This window comes from Taudactylus pleione, unplaced genomic scaffold (assembly GCF_031769625.1).
Source record: "Taudactylus pleione unplaced genomic scaffold, aTauple2 ptg000788l, whole genome shotgun sequence".
NCBI lineage: Eukaryota > Metazoa > Chordata > Amphibia > Anura > Myobatrachidae > Taudactylus > Taudactylus pleione.
Genome location: NW_028285190.1, coordinates 7,332,077 through 7,354,764, shown reverse-complemented (window position 1 = coordinate 7,354,764; position 22,688 = coordinate 7,332,077). Strand labels below are relative to the sequence as shown.

Below are 22,688 nucleotides of genomic sequence, written 5' to 3'. Positions count from 1 at the left end.
GGAGGGTAAAATGAACTTCTATACATCTAAACGGCCCTCTCTCTTGGCTTTCTGCATGCAGCACAACATTGGGAAAGCTAATTGCAATGAATTTATAAAAGCAAATCCCCAGCTGCAGCCCTTTCGAAATCGCTTGGATTTAGGAGGAAAATAAAATAGGATTGCTACTTACTAGATTATGCAGTTGGCCAACAAAATCACAATTTTATTATGGCGTTTTGAAACTGTAACAAATTTGTCCTTTACGAGCTCCTTCCCTATGTGTTTTTGCCTTGGACATATAATGTTGATCTAGTTTGCAATCACTGGCAAATCCTCTCAACAAAATGCAAATCTCCTCTCTAGAACACTTTACACTATTAAACCCACTTCAGCACAGAACGAGCACTACTTATCTCTCTAGTTTGCACTTATCTGGGGATTTGGCTGACATCCTTTAAAAGCTGAAACTGTGTATTGAAGACCAAAAACCCATTCTGTAAATGTTTTTATCTATAATAAATCTAACTCTTGGGTCCTACCAGTTCTCTGATAATTATAGTTATGTTATAAACAAATGATACGGCATACACACAGTACAGCTAAAACACCATCTAATCTAAGTGGAAAAATGTGATCCCATTGAAGGGTGTAATACAGTCTGCTGCCTACCAATGGCCGGGCAATGAATGACATGGGGAAAGTAATTTACAAAAGGGAAGGGATGAATAGAGAGGAGGGGTGCAGGGTGGATTGTGTTGAATGAAGTACAATTATACATGTAGTAATGGATTTTTTTCCTGTCACCCAAACACAGCAAAGGCAGCCATTTTTAAATAATATTCAGGAGAATGCAGGCCATCAATTCAGCAGGAACTAGTGATGTCCCTGATGTACAGTATTTCTTGCCTCAGCCATGCTGCCGTATTCTAATGAACTGATGGGCTGAATATTGTACAAGGCCATTTATTTAGACTAAACCTAAAATAATTGTATAGTTCTCACTTATTAATAGGAATGTACAGATGTGTCCACATACATCTATCCTCCATGCGCTACAAGTCGCGCCACAACGCGGGAAGCTCCGTGCGACTCCGTAGCGCCGAGCGTCTTTCGTGCAACTTTTCACCTTCAAATGCGTCTTTTTCACACAGCTATTCACTTCACTGTGTGAATAAGACACATTTGAAGGTAAAAAGTCGCACAAAAAGACGCTCGGTGTTACAGAGTTACGCCTTGGCACGGCGAGATTAGAAGGGCTGTTTAACACGCAAGGAGGCTACATGTATGAGGACACATCTGTAACCATAGCTTTCCAGCATGTGCATACAAAACAGAACATATGTATATTCTTGCTTGAAGTTTCAAAACATTAGTCATTTCTTATTGTCTTAATCCATAACCATTTTCAGAGCCTCTTACACAATAGAAAAATCAAAACAAAACACAAATGTCATGCAAGTATTTTGTTTACCAGCAGAAGACAATTCTTATGCCCAAATGGGATCGCATTATTTCTCACTTATTGTATCTGCTATCAAAAGATGTTGAAAATGTGTCTCAATGTAAAAAAGAAAAATGCTCATTATGCAGTTATATTGTCTCTGGGTAAACAGCGCTCTCAGGAATCTCAAAATAACCGCACGCACGTCGGGAGGCATAATGGTTCCCGCATTTGTGCAGCTAAGTGTGGTCTGATGAAACGGGAGCCTCTCACCATAATTATCATACATACGCTGTTCTGATATATGCATGGAACGGAAGAAAACCCGGAAGGCGTTCATTAGAGTAAGGCTTCATTTGTTTTGTTACCAGCTAAGAATTGTGTTTTTTGTACTGCAGCCAAGTCACTCAGAAAGCAGGATGGGCAGAACAAATGTACAGATACTAAGAATACTGTGATTGGCCAGCAGAAACGCAAGTATTTATTACAGACTTCCTTGGGCAGAAATCCAAGTTCATTGGAACAGCAATCAAAAGGTCAATGTACTCTTCAAGCAAAAGTACACAGCTCCAGGTTACTGCTGTATTAATAATAATTACATACCTACTATTCTAAACTATTAGTACAATGCACATGTATCTTTGCTTTGCTGCAAGTGTGAACGCACTTTATTGCTTAGGCCAAAGCTATTTGTGAGTCAAACTGTATAAAATACAGCCTCCCAGATCATAGTGCTTCCTGTTTGCCCCAAAGAAACCATACAAACCCCCAGAGGTCATGTCACCTGGGACATCCGATAAGCAGACAAAGATGAGGAGTGAATCTCACCATTTCTCTTCCACCGGTGGCCTCGTATAGACATACTGGTCACAGCATTTCTAGATATCCTAGATGAGGTTGGGGCAATTTCAACTTCTATACATCTAGTTCCTTTCTTCGTTCCCTTAACGACTCCCTGGGGCAATGAGGCTTTTATTGCATTTGCCACCTGGAAAGAGAGAAATAACACCGCAAACATTCAGAAGGTGAGGAATTGTGTTACAGTAATGACCCAATAAGCAAATGATCTCTCTCACAACAGTCAGACTCACAATGTTCAGGAGGTATAATCTGTCCTTCAGTTCTTCTCTCTCAGCTTTAATTCACCCACTCTCACTCAGTAACTGTGGGCTGCTGGCTGGACTATGCCTCCGACCCATTAGACTTATACCAATACCAGGGACAGCCTCATACCAATGCTAAGAGTTACCATATTACTTGATATCAAGACAAGCAAAATGGTGGTAGGGATAACACAGACATCTAGAAACGCCATTGTTTCTCCTTTAGGTCCAGCAACATGACATTGGCTCTTCCCACTATATTGTTTTTCCTTACTACCTCATAGACGTATAAAAGGACACAGGACTTCTTTAGCTCTTCCATATTGCCCCTACATTGTATTACTTTATATCTCTGTCCACTTTTCCCTTGCAGTCACTATCTCTGATTACTTTTTACTTTACTTCTGATTTTCTCCCTTATTTATAATCTTAAGCTTCTTTGTTCCCTTAGTAGCAGCCACACTGACACTTCACATCCTCCTCCACCTGCGCCCTGCTGTGTGACCCGCCACCTCCCTCTCACGTCACTGCTTCACCTGCCTGTGTATCGCTGCGTTGTCCTACTGCCCGCTGCTGTACCATTGGGCCACCAGCTTCACACACAGTACTTCATGCAGTACCCACTGGAACGCTATCTGAGTATATAGTGAACTATTGTTTGTAATGATATTCCTCTGAAGACGACCATGAATATGTGGCATCAGCATGAAATCTCTACACTCACCAGAAGCGGCTCTGGGAATAGCTCCAGCTGTGCCCTGTACAGAACATCATCCAGCGCTCTACGGGCTGCATCCCATTCTCCATTGTAACTACAAGAGACATGAAATTTGTTAATACTGAGGAATTCTGCAACGTATTAGATGGTGCTGTACAGGTGGGAAAAGATATCATTTGGTGTCAGTGAATTTTGGATCAGCTTCCAGAATGGTGCCTTCACTGCGTGTAAGCAATGAGACCACTTTGATACAAGGAGTTTTCTCTATAAAAACAGTAATATTTAAAGTCTATCCTGTTCACACAAAATCATATTTTTGCATGTATTTTCATAAATGAGCTAGAGATGGCTACAGAGTGAATGTCTCGACACATTGACGCGAATCATTCAGATGTTCAAATGGTTCGAGTCAGGAAAAGTTTGGTGCGTCGAGACAGGATACTCAGCAGCCGCCTCGCTCAGTCAGTCTCCCCCAGAAGAGGAACACGCTGGTGCCGCAGAGCTGAGCTGCTCAAAGTAACACAGAACTGTAACTCAGGGACAGGCAGTGAGTGACGTGTGAGTGGTGTGTCTGTGTTGCTCAATGCTCATACTTACAGCAGCCTGTGGCCAGCTCGCCAGAGCCTCCCCTGATCACCAGTGACCCCTGGACACAGCACTCTGAATGGCACATCGCTGGGGGGGGGGGCTGCTTCTGGGACATGGTGGTGCTCGCCTCTCTTACCTCCTGGGGGTGTGTGCACTTACTAGTATGCATCGATTATTAATAATATACCAAAATAACACTGAATCAGGACTATGTTAGTATATTATCAACTATCGATGCATAAACAGCAGCCCCCTCCCCAGATGCACCGCACAATCAACGCGGCAGACCCATTCACAGAGGTCACAGGTAGTCCCTCCAAGTCCCAGCACTGCCAGCAGTCTCTCTGCAGTTTGCATTCCAAAAGAGCCCCAAACACTGCCTCGAGCCACTCCACTGAGCTGAGTCACCTGGCCAGACTCAGTTCAATGTCTCGCTTTGCCCATCGCTAAAATGAGCTTTACAGATTTTTCAAACAGCGACTCAAAGTAAGCAGAGTCTGTCTGGAATTCCTTGGAAATTACAGTGATCTTAAACCAACTCTTTATAAAAGTATTAGATCAGGTTACCTATAGAACAAAGTGACATAAAGGACTGGTATGTCTGCATATGTAAGAGGGGATGGACTTGACATGTAAAAACTTGGGTCTCTGGTGTGTGCACTCGTGAAGCTGTACGATTTCTGTTTAGTGTTGGGTTTGTTATGAAATTCATCTTGTGGAGTTTCTATATTATGACCCTATGCTATGTTGTATCATGCAGATTGGTTGTGATTGGAGTGTAAAATAGATTTACAAATTTGACTTTTAAATGACAACAGAAATATGTAAGAGATGGATAATGTCAGAGAAGACTGATAATCTCAGGTTTTAATTAATACCACATCAGAGTGCCAACATTTACAGTGAACACAATTCATTCATGCCGTATTCTAACCCACTGTTCGCCCCCCGCCTTACATAAGGCCTTGGGTAGATTTGCAAAGCTGCATGAAAGTGATTTATGTCCTTCACCCACTCATACCATAAATGGCTGTGGTTACCTGGGCATGCTGGTTACCATGGTTACAATACTTTATCTCTCCAAGCTCCTATTTTGATGCCAATACATCAGTAAGAGAATGTGTCATCTACTTGTAATCATTATGGAGCATATGTTTAGTGCATGACATTTATAAACAGTACTTTATATGGTGTCCATAAAAAAACAACAAAAAAACAAAATCCAAACTGTTGAAATTAATTTATATGCAGAAAATAGATCAAAGTATGTTTAAAATATACATTATTTTGCACACAGTCATGGAAAGGTGTCCTAGATGACCTCCATTGCGGTTTCAGCGTGTGGCAATTGTTTTACAGTTACAGCTGGGCAGCACTGAGGTCTTGGGTTAAATTCCCGCCATGACTGTGTGGAGGAGTTTCTTCCGGGTTCTCAGGTTTCTTTCCACACTCTAAAAATATACTGGTAGATAAATTGGCTGCTGACAAAAAATTACAGCTTGTGTGTGGTAGGGAATATAGATTGCAAGCTCCACTGGGGACTAAGGTTAATAGTAAAAATGATCTGTAAAGAGCTTCGGAATATCTGTACGCGCAACACAAATAACTGGCGATAATAAATATCTGTAGATCAGCGGTAATATGATCTAACAAAAGATGTGCAACACACATACTGGGCTCCCATTCAGACCAGGATGTACTTTTAGCTTTTGTACAAGATTGCCTTTACTGCAGTGTGCATTATGAAATGCATTAGACAGAATGGGAGCCGGCAAGTATAGAGCGAGTACAGTAAAGGCAAAACTCAAGATGGTCACACGCACAGTCGCATGCTTTAGATGCACTGTCTCTTGCCGGGGTAGGAGCTGTCAACATTTAACTTTCGACATGACGCCCACATCATCATTCAGGTGTCGACATACCATGATATTAGCAGCACCATCTAGTCACTTCTGATTAGACTGCTTACAGTGATGGCACTAAATTAGCATTGCAGATTTATTATATGATCACATTTCTTGATCAACATTTTCTTTTGGGGAAAACATGATGGTTGTAGTCAATATAGGGCCATCCCTCTATGATGGGACAGGTGTTTGAAACCCTGCTGGTGGCTGCACCAGGTGCATTTAAAAAAAAAATAAAAAAAATTATATATATATATATATATATATATATATATATATATATATATATATATATATATATATATTATTTTTTTAAATGCCCTAAAATGACACAAAAATATCCTTGCACCCACTTTAATGTACCCCAAATGTAAAACAGCATTTATTTTGGCCAAAAAAAACCCACAAAAAACTTGCTTTCTATCATTTTTTTTCACTGTTATAGAAAATGCAGCCATTTGACACAATTGAAGTATCCTAAACCCTTTCATTATATCCACTAACACACTTCTATACTAATCCCCTATTTTAGTTTACCTTTTTTGGGATACAGGCTGATTTCCCCATTTTTACCAGCACCTTTCGCCGGTCTTCGGGCAAATGTGTTATCGCTCCTTTTGCAATAGGATTGCATGACAAACGGGAACGCGAAAACATGCGAAAAGTGGCAGATTCGGGCGAATGGTCCGAAATGTTCTCTCAGGAGAAAACGTAACGTTATCGCAGCTAATTGGATATTGCCCATAATCTGTAATTGGGACTTTTGCTTTGATTAATAATTGTCAAGACAGTATTTTGTGTGTATGGCACAACGTTACATTATTATATTGAGTACACAAATGGTAATGAGACTTCAGCATTTACTACTAATGCTACCAAGACACATCTCTACGCTGCGGTGGGTGTAAGTATTAGCACGCTTTACACCTGATTTACACCAGGCACAAGTACTTCCTTTTCTGAGCTGCACATAAAACTACATGCATCAGACTGAGCACATGTATTTAATAAAACAAACAAAAAGGTGCATGTTTTGATTAGTTGCGTTCCAAGAAGATATAATGGAGCTCAGTTTGAGGTGGATGTATATGTATACACAAACATGTGGAATCTCACACTGTACAGTAAAGTACACTATCCGACAGTGAAAAGACTGAACGATAATGATATCGTTATCGTTCACTACACTGCAGGGTGCCAACACTGAACGATAGGTCGTTCAGTGCAGGCACCCTCCCTCATCCCCGAACATGGCCAACCTGACGATATAGTCAGGTTGACCAGCATGTTCGGGCGATGAGCAATATAGTTACCGACCAGCGTGAACGCGCATCGCTGATCGTTACTGATATTTCAGTGCACGATTCATGCACGAGTAATGGACGACTGAACGATAATGTCGTTATCGTTCAGTCGACCATTAATATCGGCTAGTGGATACCCCCCTTAACAGCTCACCTAATTAGCAGTATACTTTGTGTGTAGATGTTCCTGCTTTATTTAACTAGTGGTGACATTTTCACACTTCTAGTCATGTAACGATTCCAAGTACCTAATTAAAATACTACATCCCATACACATTATACTATTTACCTTCCATGTCTTACTTTAATAAGCACATTTGCATATTTTATCATAGCAATTGTACATCAGAACATCTAAACCTATGAATTCTAAAGACCTGTAATGCCAGAACCTCCAGAAAAATAAAATAAGTTATTTTGCATTATAAGGAGAACGTGTTATAAGCTCCATTGTTTTTATCATTTTTTTTTTGCAATATATGTTTATTTTGTAACAGGCTTTGAAAAAAATAAATAATCAAAAACATTACATCAGAATGAGGAATAAAAATCCCGCACAACATAGGCTGATCATACATACAAAATGTAGCAACAGTATCCAATTATTATCTAGTCCAATATAGAAAAAATATTAGAAACAAAAATCTGACAAACTAAAAAACAACACTGAAAAGGAAGGGATTGGGACGGAAGGGGAAGGAAAAGTGGGGGGGAGAGTTGGGTGCCACAGAATACAAATAGAGAGAATTATTAAGGAAGTCCTGCAGTCAGCCAAAATCTACTATAAGAACTCCATCAGTGGAGAGATGATCGTGATTATGCTGCAGACTTCAGGTATATTCTTGAAGATTTAAAGTTCAGCCATGGATGCAAAGTAGAGATGAACTCTTGACTCCCTTTCCGGGGTCACACGAAGGTCCTCCATAGACATGTACATATCCATTCTGGCGAACCATTCCTTAAGAGTGTGTGTGTGGGGGGGGGGGGGGTAGACTGCCAGCGAACTGGGATATTTTATCATGGTTTATTTATAAGCACCGCCATATTACACAGCACTGTACAGAGAATATTTGCTATTCACATCATTCCCTGCTATAATGGCGCTTACATTCTACAGTCCGTAACATACAGGCACCTTTTCACTAGGGTCTATCTTAGCCAGCTGCTAATTAACCTACCAGCATGTTTAAGTGTGGGAAGAGAAAATACAAACTCCACACAGATAGATGCTTGTTCTGGGCATGCGCACCACTATACTAGACCCAACAAGCCAATGAGCCCAAGACATATAAAAGGTTTTCAATGGTCACTGTGTTTCTGGGGCATATTAGACTACAGCCTTCCTTACTGGTCACTTGGGGACAATTCTGGAGTTAATTACTTTACCCACAAGCCTGTAGTGGGTCAGCGTTTTGTAGGTCTAAACTGTTCCTAGTCTGTGAGCATCAAACCTACCTCAGAGACATACTAAGCAACTAGCTGTTGCCCGCGGCTTCACCTACAATGAAATCACTTCTGCCAACATTTTTTTTTTATTTGAGGTGTTCTAGTTATATTGGTTTGCATAGGGGCCCTGTCGCGGGAGTGGCCGACGTGACCAGCAGCACTAGCACCTTCACCCACCACTCACACCAATGTCCACTACAAAATGAAGCAGTTTTCATAAAAATCTGTTCATTAGTTTTGCGCCAACTAGGAACAAACAGACTGACACAATGTTCTTATTCTATTAGTACAGATTACAACTACACTACCGCCTCTTCCTTTCTAAGTGACATGCAAAAATAAGCCTGTTCCAAGTGTATATAAATAATAGTTTATCATTACGTTCACTTTGTAGGCTTTTTAAAATTAGCCAACTCAAAAGCAAAATGGGGGAAAAAAGGATACATCTACAGTGGTGGCCAAAATTGCGGACACTTTTTGAAATTTGAATGTTTTTCAACTTCGAATGCTTATAAGAACTGTTACACTTCACGCAGTGCAATGATTCATATATCAAATGAAAGGAAATTTAATGCTGAATTCAATACAATAAGCAGAAGTCAAGTATTTGCATTACAAGGGAAGTTATGCAGTGAAATCAACACTTAGGGTGAAAATCCCTGTGTACTTATGATGTTACTGTCCTCTCAGTATTTCGTTGGGTATCCTTTATTTTTCAAGACAGCAGCACAGCGATGTGTCATTGAGCCAACTAATGTTTGGAGCTCTTCCTTCCTTTTTATGTGGTGCCATGAGGCAATTATAGCCTCAATTAATGGTCTTTTATTGGATGGACGCCTCAGATGTACCAGTTTTTTCAAACAGAACCACAGATGTTCTATGGGGTTCAGGTCTGGGCTGTTTCCTGGCCATCCCAGCACCTGTATGTCATTCTCCGTGAACCCCTTTTTGCATGTCTGTGCAGTGTGGCAGGGAGCTGAATCCTGCTGGAAAAAAAATGGGACATTATCTGGAAAAAGATCCCTGATAGAAGGTAGAAGTTTTGGTTGCAGGATGGTGTCAACGTACTTTCTGCTGTTCAGTGTGCCATCTATGACATAAAGGCGGCCTACAGCATCTGCTGTCATACATGCCCAGATCATAACACTTGTAGGATTCTTTGTTGTTGCTTGAATAAAATCTGGATGTACCTCTTCCCCGATGCGACGTCTCACACATTTTCTCCCATCACTACCAAATATCGATATCTTAGTTTCGTCACTCCATATCACTTGTTTGCACTGACCTTCTGTCCATGCAATGTGTTATTTTGCCCACTGTATTCGTTTCTGCTGCTTTTTATTCAGCAACGGCTTTTTTCGCGGAATCCTACCTTTTAGGCCAACCTCCGTTAGTCTTCTCCGTTCCGTTCTTGCACTGACAAACACACCAGTTGCACTCAGTTTACTGCTAATGGCCGCAGAAGACATCCATCTGTCCCTGACGCAAATTTGTTTTATTCTCCTATCAACAACAGCTGGTGTGCACTTTTTCCGGCCTTTTCCTTCTTTGTTTTGTATAGATTGTGTTTCCTGATAGCGTAAACAAAACTTTCGTACTCCTGATGTTGTCACATTCCCACCAACTTCTCTCACAATTGCTGCATACGAAAGACCATTTTCACGTAACACCACAATCCTGGATCACGTCGCTGTGCTGCGGTCTTGAAAAATAAAGGACACCCAACGAAATTCTGATAGGACAGTAACATCATACGTACACAGGGATTTTCACCCTAAGTGTTGTTTTCATGGCATAACTTCCCTTGTAATGCAAATATTTGACCTAGAAGTAGAAGTGTTGCCCCTAGCAACCAATCAGATTGTAGCTATCATCTAGAAGATGCTAGCTAAATGATAAGAACATTCTGATTGCTACGATCAACAGCTATAAACCAGCACTTTAGTAAATATACCCCTAAAACAGCTCAATATGGAACTTTGTATACGAACAGTTTAGATGAAATTACACACACACACACACACACTACAAGGCAAATGAGGACAATGCACAAATAGCCTGTCCAATAAACACTCAGAAAGTCATTGTACACTGGTGCAATCATAAATGTGGACAGTAACCGATTTGAAGTGCTATTTATGCTGGGTTTACAGAATGGTGTCTGCACCTCAGACAGGATGCACAATGGGCACTTACAGAGCGCCTATGTGTAGCAGGTTCAGAACAGCTTCATAATGGCATCAGCTCAATAGGAAATCTGTTACTATGCAATCATTTTATAATAGGACCCATTGAGGCATTGGCGGTTCTGCATCAACTCCTGTGCTTATATCAGGGCTCCATTTAAACCATGTGCTCATTTCATTTGGGCCTTACATGTTTTAATATTATACACACACACACACACACATATATGCAGCACAGCAGAAGGGACGATTGAATGAACAACGGCCGGGAACGATGGATCGGGCATACACACTATATGATGTGTACGATATATTGTTCCGATCCACGTCGGAGCGATCCATCGAATGATATATCGTATGGTGTGTACTCAGCTGCACTCCCCTCTTTCTGGTGTTTGGCAAAGCATTTGTATCTCACTTGTTTGATTTCGTGTAATAGGGGATTATGAGAATTCTCATAAGAAATTACACAGATATCCCAGATCTAAAAATCTGTTACAATGTCTGAGCTCACAAACTTCATCTACTGGGAACAAGGTATAATCCGCAATAGCATTACATGTGCTGATAACACACATTGACAACTTTTTGGGTATTTTTTTTAAATTAATATGGTGCAATATAAATTACTTTTCAATGCAAATTTATTATTATTTGTTTGCAAAAAAAGATTACTTACCTGTCTGGAAGCTCTGTACTAATGAGTATACAAGGGGTCTGCCACATGCCTAGAAATATAAACTTCCAGTTCTGCTAAGCTGCCTTTTGGCTAAGATCAAGTGAATAATCTATTCTTAGCAGGACAGACGCTAATGATGGAAAAGCCTGAGGTGCCAGTGTCCTTGGGGGACAGGGCCTGAGGGTGCCTGAAAATGTACAGCGGAGGGGGATGTGTGACCTCTACCATTGCACAACAGAGTAAGGACACAGGAGCATGATGCACTTGGCTTTATATCTAGACAAATAAATGCTTTATACTCTGCGGTCGTAAGGTCGAGAGCCTATTTATATTTATGCAATCTCCCCCCCCCCCCCTCACTTTTTTTTTTACATTCACAACACCTTTTCTTTATTTGTTCTTTGTGCGCCTCTCACATTTTTGTACACGTTTTGGGATAATACCCTTATGTGTTATCCTCCTCAAGTTTTTGGACACTTTCTCACTAGGGAGAGCTGAAGATCCAGATCCTCACGGGGAAACTTCGGCCAACCTAGGGGAGAACACAAGCCTTGTTGCGGAGGAAAGCCAGAAGACCCTTACCTCCTAAAGGATCTTATTGAACCCAAAGATCGGGGATGTTCGCTTGCGAAGTGGAACCTGAAGATTCTTTTTTCTACCCTAATGGACCCTTGGTTCCAGGAAGGGGGGGGGGGGGGGGGGGACTGGTTCCTTCTCCTTTATGAGAGGGTCCAAGTCTCACGCCCCCAGCACTTTTTTCAATCAGTTGCTGGAATGCATTCTGTATTGTACATCAGTCTGTAAAATGCTCTCTCTATTGTATATCAGTCTGTGTAAGGTTCCCTACATTAGGGCTCCCTTTTTTGTATGTAGGTCTCCAAAATGATTCTGCACAAATATTAAGGGTGATGGTGGGGCTATGGCTCTACTAACCTAGGACATCAGGAACCATTAATCAGTCCCTGCTGCTTGGTGAGCAAGGTTGTCTAGGTCTTTGATATTTTGTTTTAATAAACATGTAATTAAATGGAGTACAAAATACTTTAATTCATATAAAATCCTATAGAATCCCCAGCTGGCACTTAGGAGCCAAGTAACGAACCGCAGACATTCCTGCTATCCTGACGAGAAAGCGGAAGCAACATTTACGCATCATATATATGGAAATGCACAGACACCACATAGGTGTAATCTTACAATGAGTAATAAATGCCCGTTAGAAGCTGCACCATGAACTCAGAGGGGACCTGTATTCTGTTCCTGACACCTGTGTATTTTCTTGCATGTTGACGAGGATATCCACAGACACAAAGCCTGAAAGACAAATCAGCGACCAATTAATTTACATAAGAAATTAACAGACAAAAAGTAAACAAAGTAAAGCTGAATGCATTACTGACTCACAGCCCCCAGGCCTTAATTACAATTCATGACCAAGGCACCACCTGTGTAGAGAGTATGTTCTCCCTGTGTTTACAAGGGTTTCCTCCCACAATCCAAAAACATAGGTTAACTGGCTTCTGACAAAAATTAAACCCTAGTGTGTATGTTTGTCCATGTGAAAGGGAATATATTGTAGATTGCAAACTCCACTTGGGCAGGGACTGAATTGCCTTGGACTGAGAATCAGCCCCTATGGAGGTAAAAAGCCTTGCAACTTGCAAGCTTCCAGGTTGGTTTCACCTTTTAAATGATAACCCCTTTAAAATAGCAGGCAGATTCAATGGAAACTCACAGTTTACCCCTATATGTTAAGGTTCCCAATAGGAAGAAAGGTTCAGAAAAACCAAGAGAATGTCCAGCCATGAGGAGGTGGAGTAGTATGTTAGGGCAGAGTTAGGCCAAGCTAATTACAAAAATGATCTGTTGCCAATTGGCATGTAAGCTAGCATTAGATCACCATTAGAAGTGCAAAGCAGATGATCACTAGTCTCCTACACTCCCAAATAATATATAAATAGGGGAAAAAAATATTTAGGTTTATGGAGTTGCAATAGCTGCCTAAAAGCAAAAAATAAAATAACTAAATTGTGTTTATAGATTTTTGAAATCCTTATTGTAGCAATTCTGTGGGTATACAACATATTTGGTAGACATGACATATTATATTAATAAAAACACATTTGTAAATGGATAGGGAATGTGACAGGCTGAGTATTACTTTACACTTTGTTACATTTAATGTGTTTCGTTTATAATCAGTAATTCAAAAACAGAATATATCTGTGAGGTATGTGAATAGAAATAAAAGCAGGTGAGTAACAACATATCCAAAAGTGACAATATACATGTATGAAAACCCCACACAATGGAAAAGCAGTGAAGTGGGTGCAGTAGGCGCCATTCAGGCACACGCAACACTAAACCAGGAGAATAGTGGGTAGCATTGTGATCAAAAATAAAACCAGCTCTAGAGAAAATCAGCTAAAAGCAACTACTGAAATAATCATGAAAAGCTATTTTCCCTGTATAAAATTTCCAACACTCAATGAGGTCCTCTGCCACAAGCCTTGAGAATCACAGGTCTTACAAGGAGTGACACTAGGCAATTTTGTCATTTTAATTATATTTACAATGTTGGTTTGAATTGCTCTAGTGTGCTGGTGATATGGGAACTCAGACACTGCGCAAATCAGTTCATACCCAGCAGTTATCCTGTGTTATAACAGACAGTGTAGCTACTCTAGTCAATGAAAAGAAAACAGAAGAAGAAAATAGAAATTAATAAATAGAAAAAAAAAAAAAAAAAGTACCACAATGTATGGCTCCATAAAATTGTCAGTGTGACACAACCCTTAGGGTGGGAACTTTAAATAAAAATATTGGTTCTAGAGATTATGGATATCAGGGCATATTTCAGGTTCTGTTCTAATTCCGCTCACACAGATAAGAGTTTAATTACACTCAGGAAGCCTGAAACACGGGTTTCTGTAGTTTCATTTGTATGTACATTCAATTGTGGTATGCAGTGAGCAGGGTAATAGATTACATGGAGAGGAAATAAGTGAACATAAGGGCTTTGTCTAGGTCTGCATATAGAGTATTTGAAGATGCTCAGCTGGCACCTACAGTGCATCCACAAAGTATTCACAGTGCGTCACCCTTTTCCACATTTTGTTATGTTACACAGCCTTATTCCAAAATGGAATAAATTCATTTTTCTCTTCAAAATTCTACACACAATACCCCATAATGACAACGTGTAAAAAGTTTTTTGGAGATTTTTCCAAATGTAATTACAAAAAAAAAACCCCTAAGAAATCACATGTACGTAAGTATTCACAGCCTTTGCCATGAAGCTCAACATTGAGCTCAGGTCCATCCTGTTTCCACTGATCATCCTTGAGATGTTCCTACAGCTTAATTGGAGTCCACCTGTGGTAAATTCAGTTGATTGGACATGATTTGGAAAGGCACACACCTGCCAAGTGTGGGACCTTATATAGACAGTGCATGTCAGAGCACAAACCAAGCATGAAGTCCAAGGAATAGTCTATAGATCTTCGAGACAGGGTTGTCTCGAGGCATAAATCTGTCAAAGGGTACAGAAAAATATCTGCTGCTTTGAAGGTCCCATTGAGCACAGTGACCTCCATCATCTGTAAATGGAAGAAGTCAAGAACCACCAGGAATCTTCCTAGAGTTGGCCGGCCGTCTAAACTGAGCGATCGCGGGAGAAGGGCCCTAGTCAGGGAGGTGACCAAGAACCCGATGGTCACTCTGTCAGAGCTACAGCATTCTTATGTAGAGAGAGGAAACCCTTCCAGAAGGACAACCATCTCTGCAGCAATACACCAATCATGCCTGTATGATAGAGTGGTCAGACGGAAGCCACTCCTTAGTAAAAAGCACATGGCAGCCCGCCTGGAGTTAGCCAAAATGCACCTGAAGGACTCTCAGACCATGAGAAACAAAATTCTCTGGTCTGATGAGACAAAGATTGAACTCTTTGGCGTGAATGCCAGGCGTTCTGTTTGGAGGAAACCAGGCACCGCTCATCACCAGGCCAATACCAACCCTATAGTGAAACATGGTGGTGGCAGCATCATGCTGTGGGGATGTTTTTCAGTGGCAGGAACTGGGAGACTAGTCAGGATAGAGGGAAATATGAATGCAGCAATGTACAGAGACATCCTGGATGAAAACCTGCTCCAGAGCGCTCTTGACCTCAGACTGGGGCGACTGTTCATCTTTCAGCAGGACAACGACCCTAAGCACACAGCCAAGATATCAAAGGAGGGGCTTCAGGACAACTCTGTGAATGTCCTTGAGTGCCAGAGCCTTTGCCTTGACAAAGCATTCAGCAAAACGCGCGTCGGCATACCCGCCGTGTGTGCTCTCTAATTTAACCAGTTGAAATATGTGTTATATGATGGATTTATTGTGAGCCCGGAGTAATTCGCACCATGATAGAACTTGTATGTGTGAGATAGCTTAGTGACCTCACTGGCAATACTACTGACAGTACTGTTGCAACCTCTATATAAATGTACAATTGCTTAGAAGTTATAATATATGAACCTGCATTGTGACAGGGCGCAAAGGTGCGAGGCATACCAGTTACCTCACTAATTATCTGATGAGCAACAGTATTGCTTGGCGTACTGTCACCAATTGAATCATTGTTACATTGGTTACAATATAACCAGTCCTCATATTTTGTGTTACTATCTACATCAACTACCCCACAAGATGTTTGGGGAATGGAATAAATAATATAATATATATGATTCTTTCATTAGAATATGCATCATATGTATGGATAATATACTGTTTGGTGAGATTTGTATATACAATGAATTATTAAACTACTCACACATAAATTAGGTGCATTTACCAATAGGAATAAGACCATTTTGGCCAATTTTATTATATTAAAATTTTAGAGAGACTGCACAGCGGAACCCTGTTAACGTGGGCAATACTGTTGGATAGGCGGGTACCCCCGTCATCCCACAAAGCCCGTATATTGATATAGGAATACATCCTCTGTTGCATGTGGACATAGTTTCCTTTATATCTCTCTCTCCTTATGGTCTCTCTGGCTGCTACTCAATAGTCTCAATTAATATTACTGTGACTATAAGACTGGTATATTATTACATACTATATCAATGGGTATAACACAATAATAAAGAGACACATGGCGGGGTAATTTTTATTATTTTATAAACATTTTCACAGACACTTTTCACAACTGTCACGATACACCATCTTCTTTTTATTAATATTTCGCTGATCTTGGTGCTATTAGCACCCATCTTTTAACGTATACATAATAAAGGTTTATCTTTTATGTTGAATTAATCTTTCATGTGCGCCATATATTTAGACAAAACTTTTTCTCTTCCTTCATCAATTTAGTAGTATATTTGTCTGATGGCAGCACCCCCAATCGCAATATTTATTTATATGGGGTTCTTCCACAAATAGATACAAATGTGTGCAGATGTACTTTTCCTTTAGTTGTTGGCATCATATTCAAAAAGACTTGAGGCTGTACTTGCTGCCAAAGGTGCATCAACAAAGTATTGAGCAAAGGTTGTGAATACTTATGTATGTGATTTCTTAGTTTTTTTTTTCTATTAAATTTGCAAAAATCTCAAAAAATTTTTTTTACATGTTGTCATTATGGGGTATTGTGTGTAGAATTTTGAGGAGAAAAATTAATTTATTCCATTTTGGAATAAGGCTGTAACATAACAAAATGTGGAAAAAGTGACGTGCTGTGAATACTTTCTGGATGCACTATAACAGGCATCTGACAAAAAGGTGTGTCAGAACATAACCAATGCGGAATCAAAGACATCCCAATATTCTATCTAATTTTGACTAAAAATGTATATATTTCTACCACAGCTTGGGGCTTCTGAAATCATAGAAATATACCTGAAGTCTGTACACTGGTCAGGTGTGATTTTAAAGTCCCTAGGATGTATGGTATGCGAGAAATGAGGTATCTAACAAATCACATATCCCAGAACAGTCTTATTCACATTGATTTTATAGGTTAAATAATAGAGGTAAAATGTGAACATACCATATTTCATGTGACTACTACACAAAGTAGATTTTGTCCTAGAATGGAACCAGGGTTATTAACAGTCCATCAGGGACTAGGTTGTGACATGACTATGGGAAGGGGGGGGTGCTGATATAAGGTATGGTAGCATTTTGCTCATTGTCAAAACTTGGGGGATAAATTCTAAGTTGGGTCCTGGACATGGTTTTCCTGGCGCTGAGATTGGGCATCATTTTTTGCATCTGTAATTTGTTTACATATGTCCACTATTGTCCCTCCTTGCACAGTTCAGCTTTAAACAAAAACAATTAATCGGATTTGCTCATTATGATTCCAGGTCGGCAGTCATATTGGTTATTGGGCAGCTGTCTTTATACCAAATTGCATTACAGTATAGCGAAGACAGTGTCATTAAACTAATAAAATTGATATATACACTAAAAAGTACTGTAACCCATAGCAACCAGATGTTTGCTTAAAGTTTCTAAACAGCACTACATATAGTAAAGTTAGAATATGATGGTCTGCAATGGGTAACAGCCCTTCCTCCACATAACCCCGTTTTATTATATTAACACTGGAGTTTGTGCAGTCACACAGAAAATGAAACCATTCCGTGTGCTTGCTCTCCAAACACTACTCTGTCCATTAGTTACTATATTAATACATGGCGTGCAGAGATGATTGAAGTGTATTGGGATGAAGAGTCTTTTTTACAGCCAGGACTATTGACTATCCCTGCACTTAATTAGTTAGGTGATCAATACGCTCCAGTCAGCAGTCGTTCAAGCACAAAGTACATATCCATTTATATACATTTAAAAACTAAACCAATGCTTCAGGAGCGCAGCACATTTCACACAGCTGATCTGTGAGCACTAGAGAATAATGCTGCAGATACTGACGTCTGCATTCTTACTGGCAGCATTTTCTGCACATACAATTTATATACACTAGTAATAGGTCTGTTCATCTTTTTTTCAGATTATTAACATAGTGAAGACATTAAATGTAAATGGGCAGTGACTGAAGTGTAAAACTTGGACATGGCAGTATGGAAAATGTAAGTTTAGATATAATGCTACTTAAATTCTTCTAATTGAAGCAACATTGTAACTGAATCAGTAGATGCGAGATACTGCCACACACAGGACGACTTCAATCACTGAATGTACCCTTTCCATAATGCGTGCGTCTCTAAAATAGGTTTGTGCAAGCACTGCCGAAGGATTGCCTTTCAGACTAGATTCTGAGATGCACCAGTAAGGAGAATATGCCCAATTTGGCATATTAAGCGGTTTAATCCACGCTGCATTCACCGTTCATCAGAATGAGTCTGTATAGTCTTTACAAAGTTGTGCTCAGGCAATTACCTTTAACAGTAACCACAACTCTTGACTATCAGTGCACCCAGAGACGAGAATATTCATTTTGAGGCATATTAACATTGAGGGGTAAATTTACTAAAGTGACAGTTTTTAGAAGTGGAGATGTTGCCCATAGCAACCAATCCAATTCTAGCCATTATCTTCTAGACGGTGCTAGTTAAATGTTAAGTAGAATCTGATTGGTTGGTATGGGCAATATCTCCAATTCTAAAAACTCTCACTTTAGTACATATACCCCTGAGATTTCAAATTGGGCATGATGGCAATTGAGGAGCATTGAACAAAAACTCATGAATAATAAGAGTTTGATATCGTTATGAAATACAACACGGCAAATGACCAAAATGAAGAAAAAAACTCCTAATACTGCCAATGTCCAATTGAATCCACTGGTGTCACTTTTCCAATGTTTTCCAAACTTTGTGAACACAGTGGAGGATAGGATTTTTATATGCAGTGTTATACTATGTTTTTCTTTTGTTTCATATTGCATGAGAGATTATACCTTGGAAACATTGGAGAAGTGACAAAGGTGGATTCAATTGGACACTGGCTGTATTAGGACTGGGACTGGTTGTGCACTGATCATTTACATTTTTTGTTTGAATTTTGATCATTATCGGTATTGTATTTGATAACCATATAAAATTATTGTTATTCATGAATTTTGGTGCAATGCTCCTCCGTCCCCATCATACTTGATTAGCAGTCCAGTTAATATGCCTCAAAGTGAACATTATCACCTCTAAATGTACTGAAAGTTAAGGAGTTGTGGTTACTAGTAGAGTTAGGTGCTAAATCCAAGGGAATTTGGTTAGTCCTCATAAATGTGCTACATTGGAGTCAGTCAGTCAGCTCGAGGTTTGAACAAATGGATCTGTCCAGTCCGATTGATCAAGTAAATGACCACATTGCACAGATCTAGTTGTATGAGCAGCTAAAGAAAGAATATATTTGTAGCATCAATTATTACCTTGAACTTTATAGTTTAAGTGAGAGTCTTAAAAACTTTATATACAAGATCTGCAATACTACAGAGATTACAGGCATCAGTGTAATTTAACCCTAGCTATATACACCAAATAAAGGGCAATTTTCAAATAATTTGGTTGCTGGATTTAAGGAAGCAATAATATTAATCAAAAAAGAGCCTCGATCTGTATTTATTACCGCCTCTGTAAATCAGAAAGTGGCAGGAACTCCAATGTCGATCATGTCATGGTACAATGAGTTCTGTATCTGATACCCAAATAAAACCAGACAAACTTACTAGCAGCTGTTAGAGTGGCATTGTAAACGCTTAGCCTAAGCATTCTTTTAATGAACTTCTGATACCGTAGCTTAAATAGTGGAATAATCTTTCTAGCTAGATCTACCTAGGATCTATATGGGGTTTTTCCTTAAGACTGTCTTTATAATATTCAAATATATTCACCTCTTATCAGCTACTGTCCTATAACCTTCCACGTCTTTACCAGTGTGCTGATTTACAATGTAACATTACTACCTATACATACATTGTGAGCAGTAACATTGGAACAGAAAGTATTTTCATCAACTATTTACACTTTTTAAAAGACTATACAAGATGCCGACTGAGATCTTTTGTAAAAGAAGTTGGCTGTATTCTCCTAATAGTGATTTATAAAGTAGCATAATCCTAATGGGATTAAATTTAGGCTGTAGTTTAATATATATTTATGTAGTTTGAGCATTTTGTTTATACTGTTATTATTACCACCAATGTATAGTTTCAGCAAAAAGTTTTACAAGGTCACAATGCAAAAAGAGGCCAAAAAAAAAAAAAAAAAAAAAGTAGCACAGACAAGAAACATTATGAAACACAATGCTCTTTTGTACTAGAGTCTTATGGTGCTGTAGCTGACAGAATGCACTCTCAATTGCCCAATGATGACATTAAACTAAAAATCTCCATTCCATTACATAAGGAAAAAGAACCATCCTGCCAAAAATTCTGTGTACGGAAAATTCCCCTCATCTCTAGGCTTTGAAATATGTCCCAGCTGAATCTGTGTAATAATGCACGCTAAGAGGGGAACACATGGAATGACTGCTCAGGATACCCGCCATGCTCATCTGTTAGGGAACGTTAATGGAGAGCAGGCAGGGTAATTCTGGCCAAGGACCGGCTATCCATGTTTTGAGAATTACATTTTAAATAGTTTAATACATTTTTGTCAGCTGCATCATATGACCTATAAACAGAAAGGTCTTCTGCATTACAGCCATGACTGTATATTGCCTGTTACTATCAGGCTGTGGTTTTGCAACCACCATAGAAAATTCCTGGGAAGCCAATGGCTGCCCATTCAAATGTACAAGTCTAAAATAAAAAAAATAAATGTCCAGAATTATTTTTTTTTTATTTAACATTTATGACAGATCTGGTAATTATCTCTTACCATGAATTAATTAAGTTTAGATTTATTTATTTTTTTTCAATAATTTGTGAACTTAACTTTTCATTTATTTATTTATTTTTGGAACACAACATGTTAAGTCCCATGCAAAAAAGTTGAAGATATGAATATTGTGGTGTAGAACACACCTCTGTACATTGTTCTTGCACCAGTATGACAGCTGCCTCACATTATTCTGCACCGATGCAACATGTCTCTCACCCCTTAAATACTGCTGTTATAATGATCTAATTGGTTATAGGTAGTTCAAGCCATGCGCAGTTCAACCATTTTTGAAGAACCAGTGCTGTAGGTGCCCTGATCTAGGTAGTTAATTGCACCTAAAAAGGAAAAATAATGAAAAAAAATGGCAACAAAAACAGTAGAATAACTGTTTTAGTAATTGTCCCCTCTGGGTATACAGTGGAATTCTTGCTCATATCCATAGTCCTTGGTTGATCTTGATCTCCTTATACATTGATATAAAGCCATCCAACAAAGCACAGCAGAGACTTGCCTAGAAATGAGTAAATGTAAGGCCTAATGGTGCATACACACGGTCAGATTTTTCCTTCAGATCTGAACGATAACAATTTAAAAATCGTTCAGTCGTTCATATCTGAAGGAAATTCTGACATATCTGACATGCTTGAACGATGGACGATGAACGATGCGTGTTCCCGTTTGTCAGATAACGATATCTGACATCTGATGTGTTTGCAGTCAGACTTGGACGATTCCATTCATTTTAATGCAGTCAAAAATCGTTCAAATTGTTCAAAACTTTGGTAAAATCGTTCAATCGTTCATCTGACAAATCTGACCATGTGTATGCTCCATAACATGGCTTTCCTGCCCGATAGATTTGTGCTTTCTACTAAGTGCTGGAGAGAGGACGATGAAAGAAATATTCTATTTCTCCTATCCTGCTGCATATGATGGGATTTACCATGTGACCTTCTGAATCACAGAGTCCGGTTTTCCAGCAAAAAGAAAAATTCTCAACAAAAAGTGTGGTTGAATGGTTCTCTGACTGTGGTCAGACACCCATGAGGCTCCTCTGGCGAGTACTGCTAAAGCCATACTTTAGGAATGAGACTGCAGCTGCATCCAATGAAACTTCACAAAAAAAAACCATGAAAATAAATGCATTTCATTATTACTTCAGTGCTTCTAGTTAAATGTTAACGATTTTTTTGGCGTAATCTTACGAAGGGTCCGTGCCCATGTTCTAAGCTCCCTGGAGACTGAAGCCATAGCTAGGCTTAAGTACGGTTTCAGAGAAAGTTGCTAAAGGCAGCTTTCCATTTTACGATCTGCAGAATCTGTCACTAGATCTCCACCTTCTAATGGAATAGACGTCCATGTAGACAGGCCGGCTACAGCTGCACCAATGTTAGACCCTGCACACCACCTAGAACCAAGTGTTTTAAGGTTCAATTGACATCTGTCTATATGTTCCCATCATTATTAATGAAATTTAATAACCCAGTGTACTAGAAAC

The 22,688-nt window shown here is 39.5% G+C and overlaps 1 protein-coding gene across 2 annotated transcripts in view; it reads right to left on the bottom strand.

The window, feature by feature from the left end:
- The window catches only part of HYCC1 (hyccin PI4KA lipid kinase complex subunit 1), a 123,476-nt gene that overhangs the window by 21,837 nt on the left and 78,951 nt on the right, over window positions 1-22,688 (bottom strand). For both annotated transcript variants that reach the window (XM_088457851.1, XM_088457852.1), the window contains exons 8-10: window positions 12,552-12,668; window positions 3,251-3,338; window positions 2,252-2,411 (exon numbers count right to left, since the gene is read on the bottom strand). In XM_088457851.1, the coding sequence (XP_088313977.1) occupies window positions 2,252-2,411; window positions 3,251-3,338; window positions 12,552-12,668 (365 nt within the window). The remainder of the gene's footprint in view (window positions 1-2,251; window positions 2,412-3,250; window positions 3,339-12,551; window positions 12,669-22,688) is intronic.